This window comes from Tamandua tetradactyla, chromosome X (assembly GCF_023851605.1).
Source record: "Tamandua tetradactyla isolate mTamTet1 chromosome X, mTamTet1.pri, whole genome shotgun sequence".
NCBI lineage: Eukaryota > Metazoa > Chordata > Mammalia > Pilosa > Myrmecophagidae > Tamandua > Tamandua tetradactyla.
The window spans coordinates 3,432,938-3,451,267 of NC_135353.1; the positions used below are offsets into that span (position 1 = coordinate 3,432,938).

Genomic DNA, 18,330 nt, shown 5'->3' on the forward strand with positions numbered 1-18,330 from the left:
CATTTCCTTTACCTGAGATGCTTTGCTCCCAGGTCTTCATATGACTGCCTCTTTGTCAGTGAATTCTTAGCTCAGATGCTAAGTTATCAGTAAGGCTTTCCTTGATCACTCAGTTTAAATTATTGTACTCACAGGTATCTGACGTTATCCTGCTCTGTTGTCTGTGTTTTGATTATCTGTCTCACCTGTCAAGCAGTCTTTAAGATACAAAAAGAGAGTAAATGGATTTGTCTTTTTTGTACTGTATCCTGAGCCTCTAAAATGATTCTGACACTTAGTAGGAGCTCAGTAAACATTTGTGAAAATAGTGAATAAATGAGGTTTGGTTTAGCAAAAGTTACTGAGTTCCTACTGACCACTAGACCCTGGGGATACAGTGAGGAATTGGATACAGTGCCCATCCTACAGTGGAGCTCAGAGACAAAAAAACAAATTCACAGGTAATAGTAATATAGAAAAGTACTCTCAGGTTTATTGATAAAATACATTGGTTCTCGTTTCCTGTTAATATATGGACTTGCTGTCTTTTCTTTGGTATCTCTCTGGAAGGTGTATAAGAGATGTAAGTCAGTGGGGAAATGACTTCAGAAATTGGCTGTGGAAGAGTATCATGGGTTGTTTCCTGAGTTTGAGTAGCTGGGCCGAGAATCGAGGGATAGTTGCTCAAGGACACTGCTCTGGAAGCAGTTGTGCATTTGGCATGGTTTAGTTTTCATATTATCCCTACTTCCCATCCAGTTACATACCCTCTTCTCATTAGCTCCTTAAGGTAGAGCTTTAGAGCTCTTCTGCTCATGCACAATAAACTCTTCTCCAAATCTTCTTATAAGGAAGCAATTTCTGCTATTAACATGATCTTTGTCAGGGTTTTTTGGACATTTTTAATAGGGATCAAAGTCATATACCATGGGTCTGTAATTTTCCTGTAAGTAGAAGGAACTAACTTTTATTGACATGAAGCATTGAAATCACTGGAGATTAGAGGACTGTGGTAGTGAAGTGCTTGGAATAAGTGGGTTTGGGGGACATAGAGAGTACTGATGTTGACAGCAAAGACTCTAAATGAGCACAAGAGCAGAAATGCTACCCTTTGGGAAAACCAGAAAACCTTGATGAATGGGGTAGAATGAATAAGAGATACAACAGTGCCAACAACTTTAAAGAGCTGTGGGATAGGGCGTAAGGATATTTTAGTTAAGGGCCTTTGTTCAGATTGTAATTAGATGAAACAAAATAATGGGAATCCCTATTTTAGCTAGAAGTTGGGGAGATTTGTGGGTTTAGGGACTGCCCAGAGCCCTTGACACAAGCTGTGCCTTCTCTGGCATATTATGGATACTGGACTTTGGTAGGATTTAGAAGATGTAAACAAGTCAAGAGAAGGAAACAACTGGACATTGAAAATCGGAAAGTTGCTGGAGATATTGTAGTGTGTACAGAAGAAATTGATGCGGAGGTCCTTCAAAATCTTTTTCAATTTCAAGCACTTTTATGTTTATGACACTTGATAAGTATCAGATCCAACATTAGCTTTCTGCATTTTCTCATGAAAGTCTTTTCTATAAAAGTAATTATAATTCTGAAAAATCTAATGCGTTAAACTAATCATTTTAATGTGACACTTTTCTATCCTTCCTTCTTGCTTTTAAGAAGATGAAGTAAACTCAGAAGCCTCTGTAGAGAAAAAAAATTGGATTCCATCATTCCATAGCTATGAAGAATTCATCCATACGACTCTACAGGTGAGAGGGGTTTTGTTGCCGGATGATTTCATATGTAAATTACATGCAGTAGAAGATAGGAATTTGTGTTTCTCAAATTATGGCTTGGAAACAGTATTTGCATCAGAATCACATGGACAGCTCGGTAAAAATACAGATTCTTGAATCTTACCTTAGACACTCTGAATCAGAATCTCAAGCCTGGTAGGGCCAGAAGCTACTATTCTAACAGGGTCCTCAGATGATTCATAGGCTGATGCGTTTTAAGAAACACTGATCCTGAGTGACAGCAAATACAAACAAGTCTTTGCATAGGTTAGCAGCAAGTTAAGTAGTTATCTGGTAAAATCATTTAACAAAGGTTATTATGCTCTGTTGAATAAGGCTTCAAGCCCTTTTTTTCTCAAGGACATGTGGTGCTTATGGTTCCTATCTCCAAGGGAAATGGCTACTTCCACTAAGTTCAAGGGCCACAAAGTGAAGCCTGAAGGACCGTGGTCCTTTGAATCAGAGAGATAGGAATATGAATTTTGCCTTTGTCACATACTTGCTCTGTGTCCTTGAGTTACTTAAGGCTACGAGCCTTGGTTTCTTTGTCTGTAAAATGGGCAAAAATTACCTCTATTTCATCGAGCTGTGAGAATAAAATAGGGTAAATATGTGAAAATTCTAGTGCAGTGCTTGGCATATATTAGATGCTTGGCACTTGTGAACTCAGCCCCTTTCTCCTTGGTTCTGATTGACCAGTCAGAAAATCCATTATTGATCATAATGGGGGTCCCTGAAAGGAATTTTGCAGGTGAATCTTTGCAAACCCATTTCAACATGCTTGAGACAGAATTTCACTGAAGGTGGATGAGTGTAGTAATTTTATAATATTCTCTCCATTATCTTTATTCCTTTCAAGGAGCAGGCGTGCTCCCTCACTTTTATTAAAAAGCTTTTGTTTTAGGCATAATATACTCAAATATTTGCTATATAGAGGCTTTAAAAATGTGTTATATGAAATACTGTTACTAATTTCATGGAACCAGAGGCTCTTTAGAAATATTTTGGAAGCTAGAAAAGGTGTAGAATAGCTTGTATAATTCCTTCCACTACACTTTTTTGTCCTCCACTAGGCTTTGATAACTTCCGTAGAAAAGCCTGTTCTTTCTTTGTGAAGTTTTTTCATGCATCAATCAAACTAACTCAGACTAGCTAGTCAGAGTTGACTTCAGCCAAAACGATAGATACATTGGGGAATCTGAGGAAAGGAGCAGTAGATGGCTTTTTCTTTTCATTTGCCAGTTTCAGTGGAACTTGAGAGCTACTCTTGAAGCATGAAAGAGATCAGTTCAGGGAGAGGGAGAGTGCGAGGTGCTTTTGTTCCTTAGGCTTGCATTCCAGAGAAGTGACCTTTGCTTTGGATATTTCTTTCCTTTTTTCCACATTACTGGTCAGAGGTAGAAGATGCCAAAACCTACTGACATCTGCATAACAACCTACACAGTGCTTTCACGTAGAATAGCTTATTTCATCCCCTGTGATGTAGTTAATAATAATGTTGAGCCCTCTTGTTTTTGGAAAGATGAGACCAAGGCTGCGAGGAGAGTTTGTGCCTTACCCAAGTTCAAGAACTGCTGAGTAGCAGGGCTGAAACACCATTGCTACCCCACCCACACAACATACCCCATTATATTCCAGAGTTACTCAGAGGCAAGTAATTTAAGTACAAAACCTGGTAATCAAAATGCTAAAGCAAGCAGGCACATTGAAAAGGAGCGGAGCAGCAAAGCAGGTCTACCTAGGTTCTTTGCTGAACCCATGGATGTGGAAGGTCACTTCAGGCTCATGGCAGTTTTGGACTTCAGCTTTTTATGGCAAATAGGAAAGAGTAAATTGCCACTTTTTAACAAGTTTTTATCTTAAAATATATTTTACATACAAGAGTATATATAATATATAAATATTGTTAAAAGGATGATAATACACTTAGTACTGAGCTTAAGAAATAGAACATTCCCAGAGTCTTTGAAGCCCCTTGATCACAATCTCCCTCCTTACCATTTCCTGAATTCTGTGGCAATAATTCCTTTGTTTTTCTTCATAGTTTTATGGCATGTGTATGTATCTCAAAATGATGTATTATTTTATTTTGCCTGTTTTGACCCTATTTTGGAATTACATTGCATGCCTTCTTCTGTGAAGCTGGTTGCTCAGTCACTTGGGACTTTTTCCAGTTAGACCAAGTGAAGCCACCACACCTTGGCACAGTCAGTTTGGGGAGGAAGGGAGAAGATTATACCTGCTAGCTCCTTCCTGTCTCCTTTCATTTAATCAAAGCACATACATAGGGTGTTAGGATAGTCCCTGTCCTTTGTGTTGTGTTACCTGGCTCTGCCCAGAGGAGGGTGAAGCCATAGCATTCATGGATCCAGTTACTTTGGGCAAATTCTAAGGTCCCTGCAGCTGGTGGTGTTAGGAGACGACGAGGCAGGGGCTGCAATAACAGAGCAAACATCCATGACTTGGCTGGAGGTAGGATATAAACCTCTTGAGGGGCATAGACTGAGTCCGTTATAGGTTGTTTCTGGCTTTTTGGTATGGTAAGCAGTGCTGTTTTGAACACTTCTGTTTATATTTCCTGTTCCATGTGTGCATCAGTCTCTAGGTGTGTACCTAGGGATAGAATTGCTGGGTGCTAAGGTGATATACACATTTTCAACTTTATACGACAATGGCCAATTGTTTTCCAAGTGATTGTACCTGTTTACACTCCCAATAGTAGTGGGTGAATGCTCTTCTTGTTCTGTATCTTTGCTAATAGTTATTATCTGATTTTAATATTTTTGTCAATCTGATGGGAGTGGAATAGTACTAACTTGTGGTTTCATTAGCATTTTTCTCATTATAAATGGCAATGAGCAACATTTCAAATGTTTTGGGGCTGTTCGTGTTTCCTCTCCTGTGAAGCACTTGGTTTTACGCTTTGCCCAGTTTTTTACTGAATTATTGCTCTTTTAAAAATTATTTCTTTCTTGGAGATTTTAAAAGTAGATTCTGGAAACTAATAATTTGCTAGTTATGTGTTGCAAATGTCTTTTACTTTATGGTTAGCCTTCTCATTCTATTTGAGATGCCCTTTGATGCACAAATACTTAATTTTAGAGTAATCAAATACATTAGTCTTTTCCTTTTAAGCATGCACTTTCATGTTTAAGAAAGCCTTACCTACCGCAAATAAAAAATATATTCCTTTTGTTTTCTTCTAATGGGTTTAACATTTCACTTTAACATTAAAGCTCTGAATACATTTTGGTTTGATTTTTGTATATGGTATGTATATGGTATAAGGAAGGGGCATTACAAAGATAAAAAGCAGATAATATTTTAAGCTAATGTGTCAGTACTATAATAATCATAGGCTTATCCATATTTCCTCTTTCTTCCTGAGTCATTTTTCGTAATTTATATTTTTCTAAGATTTTTTCCATTCACTTAAGTTTTCAAATTTATTGCCCTAGCAATGTTCATAATATTCTTTTGTTATCTTTGATATGTCTGTTTCTATAGTGGTCTCCCCTTTTCATTCCTTGAATCGCTTGTGCTTTTCCCCCTTGATTTACCTTACGCAAAATTTGTCAATTTATGTATTTTGTTTTGGTAAAGCCGCCAAATGCAATATACTAGAAATGGACTGGCTTTTAACAGTGGGGATTTATTAGCTTACAAGTTTACAATTCTAAGGCCATAAAAGTGTCCAAATTAAGGCATCAGTAAGATGATAACTTCTCGGAAGAAAGATTGCTGACAATCTCGGACTCCTCTGTCACATGATCAGGCACATGGCAATGTCTGCTGATCTGTTGTTTTCAGCCTCCGGCTTCAGTGGCTTCCTTTGTTTCCTGTGTGTCCTCTCTCAGCTCCTCTGGGGGCTTTTTATCTAACTTTCTCTGGACTTTTCCTAATTTTTTCCTCTTATGAAGGACTCCAATAAGAGAATTTCAGTTGAAATAATCTAATAAAAAATCCCACCCACAATAGGTCTACAGCCACAGGAATGGATTAAAAGAACACATTACAGTTCTTTTCAAAGAGTCAGCTTTCGGTTTCCTTGATTCTGTCTATTGTGTCTTGATTTTTTATCGTATTAATTTATGCTCTTATCTTTATTATTTACTTCTACTCTTTTGGGTTTATTATTTTGTTCCTTATGCAATATTTTAGGTTAGATATTTAGCTTAATGATTTGTAACCATTTTTTTCTAACGTTCATTTAAGACTAGAGATTTCTAAGTGTTGCTTTAGCTGTTTTGGTTTTCTAAAGCTGCTGGAATTCAGTGTATCAGAAATGGGTGGGCTTTTTCAATGGGAATTTGTTACTTTACAAATTTACATTTCTAAGGCCATGAAAATATCCAAATAAGGCAACAAAAGGAAGATACCTTCTCTGAGGAAAGGCTGCTGGCATCCAGGGTTCCTTCTGTCACATAGGAAGGCACATGGCAATGTCTACTGGCCCTTTTCTCTTAGGTTTTGGTTTCACTGGCTTTCTTTCACAGATCCTATGGTCCTTGCCTGTTTCTCCCTGAATAGTGCTTTCTAAGCTCTCTGAGCTTTCACTGTCTTTTATCCTCTTCACAAAGGACTCCAGTAAAGAATTATGACTCACCTTGAATGGGTTGGGTCACATCTCAATTGAAATAGGTTAACCAAAAGATCCCACCTGCAATAGATCTGCCCCGCGAGAACGGATTAAAAGAGCATGGTCTTATCTGGGGTACATAACACATTCATACCAGCACAGGCTTCATTCTACAGGTTTGATAAAGTGATTTTAAAAGATTATTGTGTTCGGAATATTTTCTAATTTTCATTATGATTTCTTTTTTTTTTTTTTTTACCTGGTTTTGAACTAACATTTTTTTATTGGTGTCTACTTAATTGCATTTTAGTGTTTAGAATGCATTACAAATCTCCTTTGTTTCCTGGAATATGGTCAATTTTATAAATGCTTTGTATGAGATGGAAAAGAATTTGTGCCCTTCAGTTGTGGATTGCAGTGCTCTATATATGTCACTTAGATCAAGCTCATTAATTATGTTATTTAAACTTTCCTGTTCTTAACTGACTTTTGTATGCTTCATCTATCAGTTTCAGAAAAAAGTAAATTAAACTCTCACTATGAATGTGGATTTGTCCCTCTCTCCTCTTGATCTGACAATTTTGTCTATATTTTTAAAAGTATTTTTATTAATTAATTTATTTTTAATTGTGGTAAAATATACATAACATAGAAATAACTTATTTTTAGCATGGGGCAGCACCGGGAATCGAACCTGGGTCTCTAGCATAGCAGGCAAGAACACTGCCACTGCGCCACCATTGCACGCCCAATGCAGAAATAATTCTAACCATTAAAAAGGACATCTTTTTCACATTAATACATTGACAGTGCCATGTAACTTTCACCACTCCCTATTTCCATACTCTTTTCATAATCCCAAACCAAAACTCACACTCATTTAACAAAAACTACCTGTTCTCACCACCCCACCCCACCCACCCCTGGAAAATCACTGTTCTTGCCTTCTATCTCTATGAATTTCCTTTTTCTAAATATTTCATATAAGAAAAATCATGCAATATTTTCCTTTTGTGTGTCTGGCTTATTTCACTCCACAAGATGTCTTCAAGGTTCCGCCATATTGTAGTATGTACCAGCACTTCATTTCTCCTTACAGCTGGATAATATTTCATTATATGTGTATACCATATTTTGTTTATCCATTCGTCTGTTGATGGACCCTTGGCTTGCTTCAACCTTTTGGCTATTGTGAGCAGTGGTGTTGTGAACACAGGTGTACAAGTATCTGTTTGAGTCCCTGCTTTCAGTTCTTTGGGATATATACCTAGGAATGAAATTGCGATATCATATGGTAATTCTATGTTTAACTTTCTGAGGGAAGTTAACAACAAACAATTCTCCACAGCAACTGCACCATTTTACATTTTCCACTAACAGTGTGTGAGGGTTTCTGTTTCTCCAGAGCGTCATGAACATTGCCTATGCATTTTGAATGCTATTAGGTGCATGGAAGTTTAGAATTATTATATCTTCCTGATGAATCGATGCTTTTATCTATATAAAGTAATCCTCTTCAATATAAATATAAATGTAAATATAAATGCTTTGACCTAAAATTTATTTCATCTGCTATTATAACCACATTGCCTTTCTTTTTCTTAGTATTTTCCCGATACATCTTTTTCCATTCTTTGACTTTCAACTATTCTGTGTTCTTACAAGAAGTTTGTCTCTTGTAACCAGCATATAGTTGGATTTTAAAAGAAAACTAATTTGATAATCTATGTCCTTTAAATGGAGAGTTTGGTCAGTTTTCACTGATTAAGGATATGGATGCATGCATTACTACCACCTCGTATTTTGCTGTTTAGATTTTTGTTACTTTTTCTATGTTTTTCCCCTTTCTGGCATTGTTTTGGATTCAACAAAGGTCCTTCTCCCCTCCTTTAGTACTTCTTTACTCTGTTTTAGACCTTTATTCTTTTAGCTTATAGAAATATTAAAAATGCTCATTTGACTTAAGTTTAAATTTATTCATAATCTTTACCTTTTAACTGAATAATACATAGATGCTTTAACCACAGTCCCTCCCCTTCACTTATGTATTATTGTTGTTTAACTTTTGAGTTCCATCTTTTTTAAACGTGCTTAGATGTTGTTGCTACTGATTTGTGCAGTTAGTGTCTGTTTAGATTTGCCTACAAGTTTACTGTTAGTTTTGCTTATCATTCCTTGTAATATGTCAGAACTTCCCTCTGTAATCATTTTCTCTCTTTGTGAAGTGTACCCTTTGGATGTTTTTCAGTTGGTGACAAATAGAGTTTTTGTCTGAAAATGTATTTATTTCACACTGATTTTTGAAAGATAGATTTATTGGATATACAATTTTAGGTCCACAGTTTTTTTTCACTTAGTAGTTTATGTGTCTTTTCCTTCTGGCCACTCCTAGGCTCTACCATCTTTGTTTGTTGCTCTTTAGTTTGTTTAGTTTTGTGGGTGCATGTGCCAGGAATCAAACCTGGGTCTCCTCCATGGAAAGCGAGCATTCTACCACTGAACCACCTGTACTCCCCCTTGTTCTTCAGTTTTACTACCATGTGTCCAGGTGAGGATTTCATGACTATTTATCCAGGCTTAGAGCCATGCTTGAAATTATTTAGGCTTCCTGACTTTCAAGATTGATGTCATTCTGTTATTTCTGGGATATTTCCAGCCCATACCTCGTTGAGTGTTGGCTCTTTTGTTTTATCATCTGTTTTCTGGAACTCTGATTAGAAATATGCTGGTCTTTCTCACTCTATTCTGCATAGCTCTTAATTTCTCTTGTTTTCCATTCCTACATCTCTTTGTATGTGGTAAGAGTAATTTCTCATCTCTACTTCAAAAGTTTTCTTTTTCAGTTATGTTCTAATATGTTAACTCTTATGCATTGCCTTTTTTCTTTTTGATGGTAATACTTTTCATTTCTAGACATTTTTTTCCACATTTGCATGGCCCGTTTTGATGGTCTCTTGTCCTTCATCGTGTTTTCACATTTTATTTAAGCATATTTTATGTTCTCTATTTGTTAAGTCCAATATCTGCTGTTTTTTAAAATCTGATTCTGCATTTCATTATTTCTGCTGCTTCTCATTCATGATGGCTCATTTCTTCTGTTCTTACTTATTTATTTTTATTGTAAACTCATGTTACTTGGAACTTTATCTGCATGAATTATTTGAGCCTTGCATTTAAAATAATTCTCTGGAGATGTATGGATTTCCTTTTACTATACACGTCTGGGGTCAGGTTTACTTTAAACTAATTATCAGGTTTGAGGTATCCAGAACTGCACAGTTAGTTTGTGAATTACAGCCCCAAATAACAAATCACAGTGTGTTAGGTATTTCTTTTTTCCTACACTAGCCACAGCTGAAACAGAGGCAGGCATGCACCTTCCCTGCCTTCCTTTGTTGGGTGGGATCTTTATATTTCTCTTGTTGATGGCATCACCTTTCGGGAGACCTGGTTTTATTGAGGAGACTCTGATTTCTCCTCCTGACTTGTGCAGGCCTCAGATTTTGCTTTTTATCTCCAAACTCCAAGCCGCTGGTGTGGGGCAGACAATCCCAAGGTGAAAGTAGTGTCCAGTATTCCCTTACCTCTTAATTCCCATGTTCCAGTCATTTCAGACATCAGATAGTTTCCTTAACTTTACCATACACTTAGTCATGTTTCAAAAATGTTTATATATTTTATCCATCTTGGTGGGTACTCTCTATCAGGGGGCATTTCTCTGCCTATCTAATCCATTATATACATGAGGAAAATGATGGCAATACCATATTTATATGTAGGTGAATAAACTGATCACAAATGAAAATTCCCCCTAAAATATTTTTGGTATTTTTGAAATTAAATATGCTTAAAGTGAAATAACTTGAACATGGGAATAAATCTTTCTAGTTTGTGTTGCAGAATTATTTTCTTAATTGTGTGTACATGGAATTTGTTTGTCTAGGTGACAGATAATTTGATAAATATTTCATGCTTAAAGTTAAGTAGATTCTCTGTAGGATGCAGAATAATAGAATTTTTTTTCACAATAAAAAAGGCAATTATTTGTTTCCAATAAAACTAAAGGACCTAATCATATTGTCGGTACATACGATATAGCTTTGATGATAAAGATTGACACTGCCATAACACAGCTTTCATTTCTATCTAGTTATTTAAGGTTTCTTAACACATCTACAAAAACAAAATTGGAATAGAATTGATAAGCCTAGCCAGATGTAGATTAACAATGACATCCAATCACAGATACATAATATGAAAATGAACTGCTTCATCTCATTGGGATGCGCTCCCAATGCTAATAGAATGTACAGCACATTTTTTTACCACGCATACTTTGTTGTAGATGAGCATTACTAAGACTGAATGAAATACAAAGTGTGCTATATAGTATGTAAAGAAGGAATGATATAAAATTTACAGCAAGGTAGTTTTAAAAAAGTGGATGTAAAATTTCCCTTTAGAATCAATGGAGATTTTTATAATGCACCAGAAATTATACCCTTCAAAATTATTCAAACATGATGGGGAAAATTTGATGTCTGCTTTGAAATGTGAAGGAGTGTACAAGATTGTAAGTCTGAAGACAACGGTATTATGGTATATTGCACCTATAGAACTAGGCCCAAATTCCTTATTGAAGAGAATATTTGATTGTGGTAGCAAAAGTATGTAAAACAGGAGATTATTTCACTCTTGGTAAATGCTTCTACGTCATATTCAGTATGGATCTTAGGTGTTCATGATCTCCTTATTCCACGTTTCAAGTCTCTGTCTTTCATGATAATCTATAACATTGGCTACTTAACGACAACTGGAACCCCATATAGCCCCCAAGTGATTAAAGTGCCACATTAGAAAATCTCAACATTCAGTTTTACCTCGGTGTGTCAAATTCAATCCAAAATGAGTAGAGTACCCAGAAGACCCACCAATCATAAAGTTCCCTACAGAAGAGTTTACTAAATGACACGTAATTTATTTTCCTTCCCAAAGACCAGTTGCAACCAAATTTTGTCATATACAACAAAAGACAACGTTTAAAACCGGATTACTTAACTCTTTTCTCTTTTTGTCTCCTCTCAATTCAAGATGTCTGCAATGACCGACATTTTTTTAAATCTGCAGTTGGGCTCAGTGCATTCAAGCCTCAGCACACTCTTCATCGTTCTTTCAGCAGTGTTAGCCTGCTTCCTGTCTTAATTCTGCTTTTCCTTGTATTGTGTCACTTTGTGGGGTTGGTGCTTGCTGCCCTTCTTACAGAAAGTCCAGCGGATGTTAGGAACATTCACCATTATCTTGGGAGTGCAATCAGTACAAAGACCCAGAATAATAGACTTCTAATTAGGTCTGTGCCTGCTTTATTAGTATTTAAGAATCACAGTATATTTTCAGTGTGCTATTATAATTATATATGCATTTGGAAATAAAACTATCATTTAATTATTGTTCCATTATTTAATTACATTATTGTTCTCTCTTCATTAGTCTTTAGATGGCTTTATGATTATACTGAGCACAGATGGAGTGATCATTTATGTGGCTGAAAACATCTCTTCTCTCCTTGGCCATTCACCAGTAAGTTCTTTCAGCTTTTGGGGAACTGGATGATTTTGGTTCTTTGTTAAAATTTCATTATATGATTTCAGAAGCATATAATTCATCAGAGGAACCATTCTCCATGAGATCAGCAGTATGCTCCTGTTTTTATTGTTATCCTCATTGGTTTCAGTTTTAAATCTATAAAAACAAACTCTGCTATGAGGTAATGAAACATGTATTTTCTGGTGTATGATTTGGAAACTGCCTCTGAAGGCAGTCCCCCCAAAAAAGGGTGATTTTTGAAATGGCAGACTCCTCATTTATCAGTGGATAGACTCCAAAGTCCCTACTGCCTTGAGGGGAGGCAGCCCACACTGGGCTTCATGTAAGTATTCTAGAATGTGTGTTTGGTTTTGTACATTTCTTTAAACTTCATCACATACTGATGACACAGTAAATCTCATGATTTGCTTATGCTGGATCATGACATCCATTTCCAGATCTGATTTGTCTTTTGTTTCTTTATATTGAAGAACAAATTACATTCTCACTTAGGCAAAAATATGGAAATGATTGCATAACTTAGTGATGTTTCAAGTATACATGAGCTGTGTAGTCAGGATTTCTAGGGTCCACAAACAGACATTCTCAAGAGCTGTGCCCTTCTCAGGTAAGCTTTCTCCATCCTCACCACACTGTTGACTTAGAATATGTGGTTCCCTACTATTGCAGTTGTCCAGGCAGTGGATAGTGGTGAGTTGATTAAGGTGGAAAAAGAAGTGGTGCTAAATTTATCTCTGAAAACAGTTTTTCACTCAGAAGAATTGTTATTTGTAGTCACAACCTCCTTTTTCCAGCAGCCTGCCCTCACAATCATCCTAGTCCATCACTCTCCCTGAAATTAAAATATGGGATGTTAGCATATAGTTACTTTCTTTCACGCTTCTTAACCAAACTGAAACTTTAAAAATATACAAATAATCATGAAAAGAGTTTCTCGCATTGAGTTTTTAAGAGAAGAGAACTTAACAGGTTTTGAACATAAGCCTAGGGGTAGTTTGCGATCATTGTGACGAGGTTTACTGGGTTCTCCTTGGAAAGTTTACAGCTTAGTAGAGAGTTATTAGTGATGAATCTTGTTCAAGTCACAATCAAGCCTGACTCTTTTGCGAGGGCTCTTACCCTCCCTGGTACCCTATCCAGTCGAACAGTTTTCTAATGGATGTTTAATGCAAATAGCTTTGGCAGAAGAACAAAATAAAAAGATGGTTCTTGCTTAGCTTCTCAGTAAATGTCGTAGTCTGGGGCAAAATCACACTGTTTATTCGTGTTTGGCATGACTGAAATTCACCGTACTAATGTTTGTGTGACCACTAATGCATATTTGCAAACCTGGCTTTTGAAAAACTTCTTTAATTTTTTACTGACATTTATCCTTGCTTTCTTAAACTCTAAGTACCTTGCTTTTTTCTGCCTTCTGTAGCAAGAAGAGCAAGTGCCAAAGATTTACAAAAATAATATGGTGCTGATAATGCTTTCAGGTCTCTGGCCTTTCTCTAACTAAGGAACAGGGTCACTGGAATAATTGTTATGGTCACTGTTTCAGCTGGTGGTTAATTATAAGACATCTGTTGTCACTGTCCCCATCCCTGGATGACGTAGTTAATTAATAAGAAACTATTGCCACTGCTCCTATCCCAGAAGAAAGTAGACTTTAAAAAGACACTTTTGAATTTTTTCAAAAGCTCACTTTGAATTCTTTTATGTGACACTGCCATCCTTCATTTTTTAAATAATTTTTATTTTTGAATAATGAAATAACTGGTGAGCCATAACACTTTGTTTGTACCTCTTATGATTGTACTATTTTATACTTTGCATTGTAGTGGCTTGTGCATATCTTATGTGCCCTATTGGACTGTATGCTCATTGAAATTAGAATTCACGTCAGCTTCATCTTTTGTAACTCTCACAAGTAATCAGAAAATTCTATTAAATGAATTACTTCATGTAGAATGTCCAAAATGTAGAAACTGGCCAATTAGAAAATTGAACAGAAGACAGCTGTGATGTAGTGGAAGGAAGAATGGACATGGAATCAGATGGAGTTAGGTGTGAATCTCACTTATGATCTTGTGTCCTTGCAACAACTGGGCAAGCATAAATTTCCTCATGAATAAAATTCTTCCTCTCACAGGGTATTAGGTGAGCTAGCATGTGTGAAAGCATCAAGCACAATATCTGACATGAAGTTCATTTTGTGTTAGATGAATGAATGAATGACTGGTCTTCCCTGAGCAGAGGTAACTGAGTTTGGTAACTAAAATTTATTTTATAAGTAGACCAGTATGCAACTTTTTTTTTGGAAAAAGTTAAATTCAGTGAATAAAATCTACATTTCTTTTGGAAAGTCAGTTTTTCAGTGTGTGATTTTCACTGCCAAAATATATTGCTTGTTCGTATATTTAGGAATTTTAACTGATATATCTAAATTCTATGATACTGAGCTATTTTTATATAACCTGATTGTTTCCTGAAACTTGGAGTATTTATGTGACACCTGAGACTCAAGAGTTAGGGCACTGAAACAAAGCTGAAAAAAAAAGCTAAAAAAAAAATGATCAGACTTTATTTAGAGATATGAATGAAGCTTATCTGGACAGGACTAAGGTAAATCAGAATACTGGGTAAAGGATGATATGGCCCATATTTTCAAACTTCAACCTCTGTGTGAGAGTAAAGGGAGAGAGATGTTTATTTGGTGCAAAATTTATATTTTGTGTAGCACATTATCTAACTTAATTTAGTACATGGAATCTTGAATAGGGTGTGAGATCTTATTGTTTTGTACAGGTTAGTGTAATGCCCCAATGTATTTCAGAGTAATTTGGGCCAAGAATAAAAAAGTATTTGCAAAGTACCCTTGGGGGACTGGGGAGAAACGAGGAAATGTTCAACTGCCCCATTTGGAGAATTCCTGATATTCCTGTAAGCAGTAGGCAACTTCTCCATCTGGGGAATTTCTGATATTCTTGCAAGCAGCAGGGACAACCAATTCAATAGGCTGAGCCCTCAATCTTGGGGCTCACCCCTATGAAACTTATTCCTGCATAGGAGAAGCTAAGCCTACTTATAGTTATGCCTAAGAGTCACCCCCAGAAGGCCTCTTTTGTTGCTCAGATGTGGCCTTTCTCTCTAATCCAACTTGATGAGTGAACTCACTGCCTTTCCCCACTGCCCACGTGGGTCATGACTCCCAGGGGTGTAAATCTCCCTGGCAACATGGGACCTGACTTCCAGGGATGAGCTGGGACCTGGCATTATGGGAATGAGAAAGTCTCCTTGACCAAAAGGGGGAAGAGAGAAATGAGGCAAAATAAATTTTTAATGGCTGACAGATTTCAAACAGAGTCAAGATGTTATCCTAGAGGTTATTGTTACACATTACATAGATGTCCCTTTTTAGTTTATGATGTACTGGAGTGGCTAGAGGGAAGTACCTGAAACTGTTAAATTATGTTCCAGTAGCCTTAATTCTTAAAGAAGACTGTATATCTATATAGCTTTTACAATGTGACTGTGTGATTGTGAAAACCTTGTGTCTGATACTCCTTTTATCCTGGACAGATGAGTAAAAAGAAAATAAGGATAATAAATAAATAAATAATAGGGGAAGATAAAGGGTAAAAACTGGGTAGATAGAAATACTGCAGGTCATTGAGAAGGAGGGGTAAGGGGTATATTTGGAATGTGTGAGTTCTTTTTTTCTTCTCTTTATTTCTTTTTCTGGAATGATGCAAATGTTCGAAAAATGATCATGGTGAAGAATACATAACTATGTGATGATACTGTGAGCCATTGATTGTATAATATATTTGAACTGTATGCATGTAGCTATTTCTCAATAAAATTATTTAAATATATATGTATATATATATAGCCTGTTAATTCCATGATATTTGTTCACTAAATTAAAGTAATATTTCTACCCTGAATTGAGGCAAGCTTTTTCTTGACTAAGACAAGATCCATCTGCTAATTTGAGCATTGGCCAGCTTATAGGCTGGTTTCTACAAATGGGCCATAAAAATCCATTTCTGAATATTGGCTTTAGATTATTAATACTAATCACTTAAAAACATTTGCATTTGTGATTCATCACCTAAAACCATTATTCAGCTGCAAAGTATATTTTGTTTATTACTTTGTTCTTACCACATTAAAAACTCATTATTTAATGTCTGATACTTAATTTATCCATGTGTCACCATATTTCAGCCACATGGTGCAGTACTGTTGATTCATTCAAGTAATATTTGCCAAGGCCTCACTTTGTGCAAGAACTGTTCTAGGTGTTGAAGATGCAGCAGTGAATGAAACAGACAAGGTCTACATTCTAATGCAATTTACATTATAATGGGAACAACAGATAATAAATAGGTAAACAAATACATAAAGACTATAATATTAGGTGGTTATAAATGCTGTTGAAAAATTAAAAAGGCAGGGAGAGAGTGTCAGGAATTGGTGATTTTTCTGATAGTGTGGCTTCTTAGTAGAAACTTGAACCAAGTAAGGGAGAAAGCCATTGCAGATATGTGGGAAATGGAGTTTCACATCGAATGAAGAACCAGTTCAGGTGCCCTGAGTTGAGCATTTGCTTGGTGTATTTGCCTGTGAGCAAGCTATCCAGTATACCCAGAGTGCAATAAACAAGAGAGAGAGAGAGAGCAGGAGGAGATAAGTTTGGATAGGTAACAAGGGACCAGAACATTGAGCCAAAAAGGCATTGTAAGGACTTTGGATTTTACTCTGAATGATTTGGAGGGCCAGTGGAAAATGCTGAGCAGAGGAGTAATATGATCTGACTTACGTTTTAAGAGGATCACTTCGGCTGCTGTATGGAGAATAGACTGGCAGTGGGGAGTGGGAAGGGGTGGGCAGAGAATAGAAACAAGGAGACCAGTTAAGGTTGTTGTAGTAATTGAAGCTAGAGATAATAACGGCTTGAACAAGGTGGTGATAAGTGTACTGTTTCTGTATATACTTTGAATGTAGAACCAGCATGGACTGGATGTTGGGTTTGAGAGAAAAAAGAAAGGACAAGGATGCCTGTGTTTTCTGGATGAGCAAAATGGGTAGGTGGTGGTACCATTTACTGAAATGGGGGAGACTAAGGGAGAGACATGTTTTATTGGTGGAAAGACCAGGAGTTCTGTTTCAGATATCTTCAAAAGAAATCCTATTAGACATCCAAGTTGAGACTTTTAAAAAAGTTCAGGGGAGAGGTCTAGATTGGAGACAGGAATTTTGGGGTCATTAATATACAGATGATATTTAATGAATTGAAACTAAATGATGGAGACCACCAAGGGAGATGGTGGAATAAGAGGTGAGTTCCATGGACTTTATAAGCCCTGGGCATTCATGTCAGAAGAAGAGAAGGATCTGGCAAAGAAGGCTGCAAAGAAGTAGGCTTTGAGGTAGAAGGATATCCAGATGTGTGTGGTTTCATGGAATTCAATATAAAGAAAGCATTTCAGTGAAGCAAGAGGGATCAATTGTATCAGCTGTTGAGATAGGTTAGAAAAGGACTGAGAACTGACTACTGGATTTGACAGTGTGGAGGTCATTGGTGACATTGACAGAAGCCTTTTCGGTGGAATGGTTGGGACGAAAAATAGATTAGTATGGACTCAAGGGAGAGCGAGAGGTCAAGAAAGGGGAAACAGCAAGCATGGTGCATTTCAAGGATTTTTATTCCAAACTGGACCAGAGAAGTAGAGTTATAGCTGGAGAAGAAGACATAGTATCAAGGAAGGTTTGGGGAATTTTGTGGTGTTTTTTTTTAAAGATGTCAGATGTTATATTATCTGCAATACAGCATTTTTATGCTGATGTGAAAGACCAAATAGAGATGGAAAGCTTGATGATGTAGAAAGATGTGGGGATGGGGGAGAATTTCTGGAACAATGTCCTTTAGTAGTTAAGAGAGGATGGGAGCCAATGCACAAGTGGAATAGTTAGACTTAGATAGCAGCTTATTCTCTGTGGTAAGGGGTGTTCTAGTTTGCTAAAGCTCCCAGAATGCAATGTACCAGAAACGGAACATCTTTTAAAAAGGGGAATTTATCAAGTTGCAAGTTTTCAGTTCTAAAACTGAAAATGTCCAAACAAAGGCATCCCGGAAAAGATACCTTGATGCAAGAAAGGCTGACAGGTCCAGAATACCTCTGCCAGCTGGAAAGGCGCATGGTGACGTCTGCTAGCTTTCTATCCTGGCTTCTCATTTCATAGTAGGGATTCCCCAGGGGTGTTCTTCTTCTGCATCTCTGAACATCTTTGGCTATGTGGCATTCTCAGCAATAAAGCTTTTTCCAAAAAAAAAAAAAAAAAAAAGCTCCAGTAAGCAACCCCACCTTGAATAGGTGGAAACACATC

The 18,330-nt window shown here is 36.7% G+C and overlaps 1 protein-coding gene and 1 pseudogene across 4 annotated transcripts in view; one reads left to right on the top strand and one right to left on the bottom strand.

Annotated features, from left to right (window-relative positions):
* PASD1 (PAS domain containing repressor 1) overlaps positions 1 to 18,330 on the top strand; it is a 140,514-nt gene that overhangs the window by 67,139 nt on the left and 55,045 nt on the right. For 3 of the 4 annotated variants that reach the window (XM_077146658.1, XM_077146657.1, XM_077146659.1), the window contains exons 4-5: positions 1,651 to 1,742; positions 11,836 to 11,925. In XM_077146658.1, the coding sequence (XP_077002773.1) occupies positions 1,651 to 1,742; positions 11,836 to 11,925 (182 nt within the window). The remainder of the gene's footprint in view (positions 1 to 1,650; positions 1,743 to 11,835; positions 11,926 to 18,330) is intronic. The other variant, XM_077146660.1, reaches the window with a different exon arrangement.
* On the bottom strand, positions 11,365 to 11,642 carry LOC143670889 (large ribosomal subunit protein eL42-like; annotated as a pseudogene).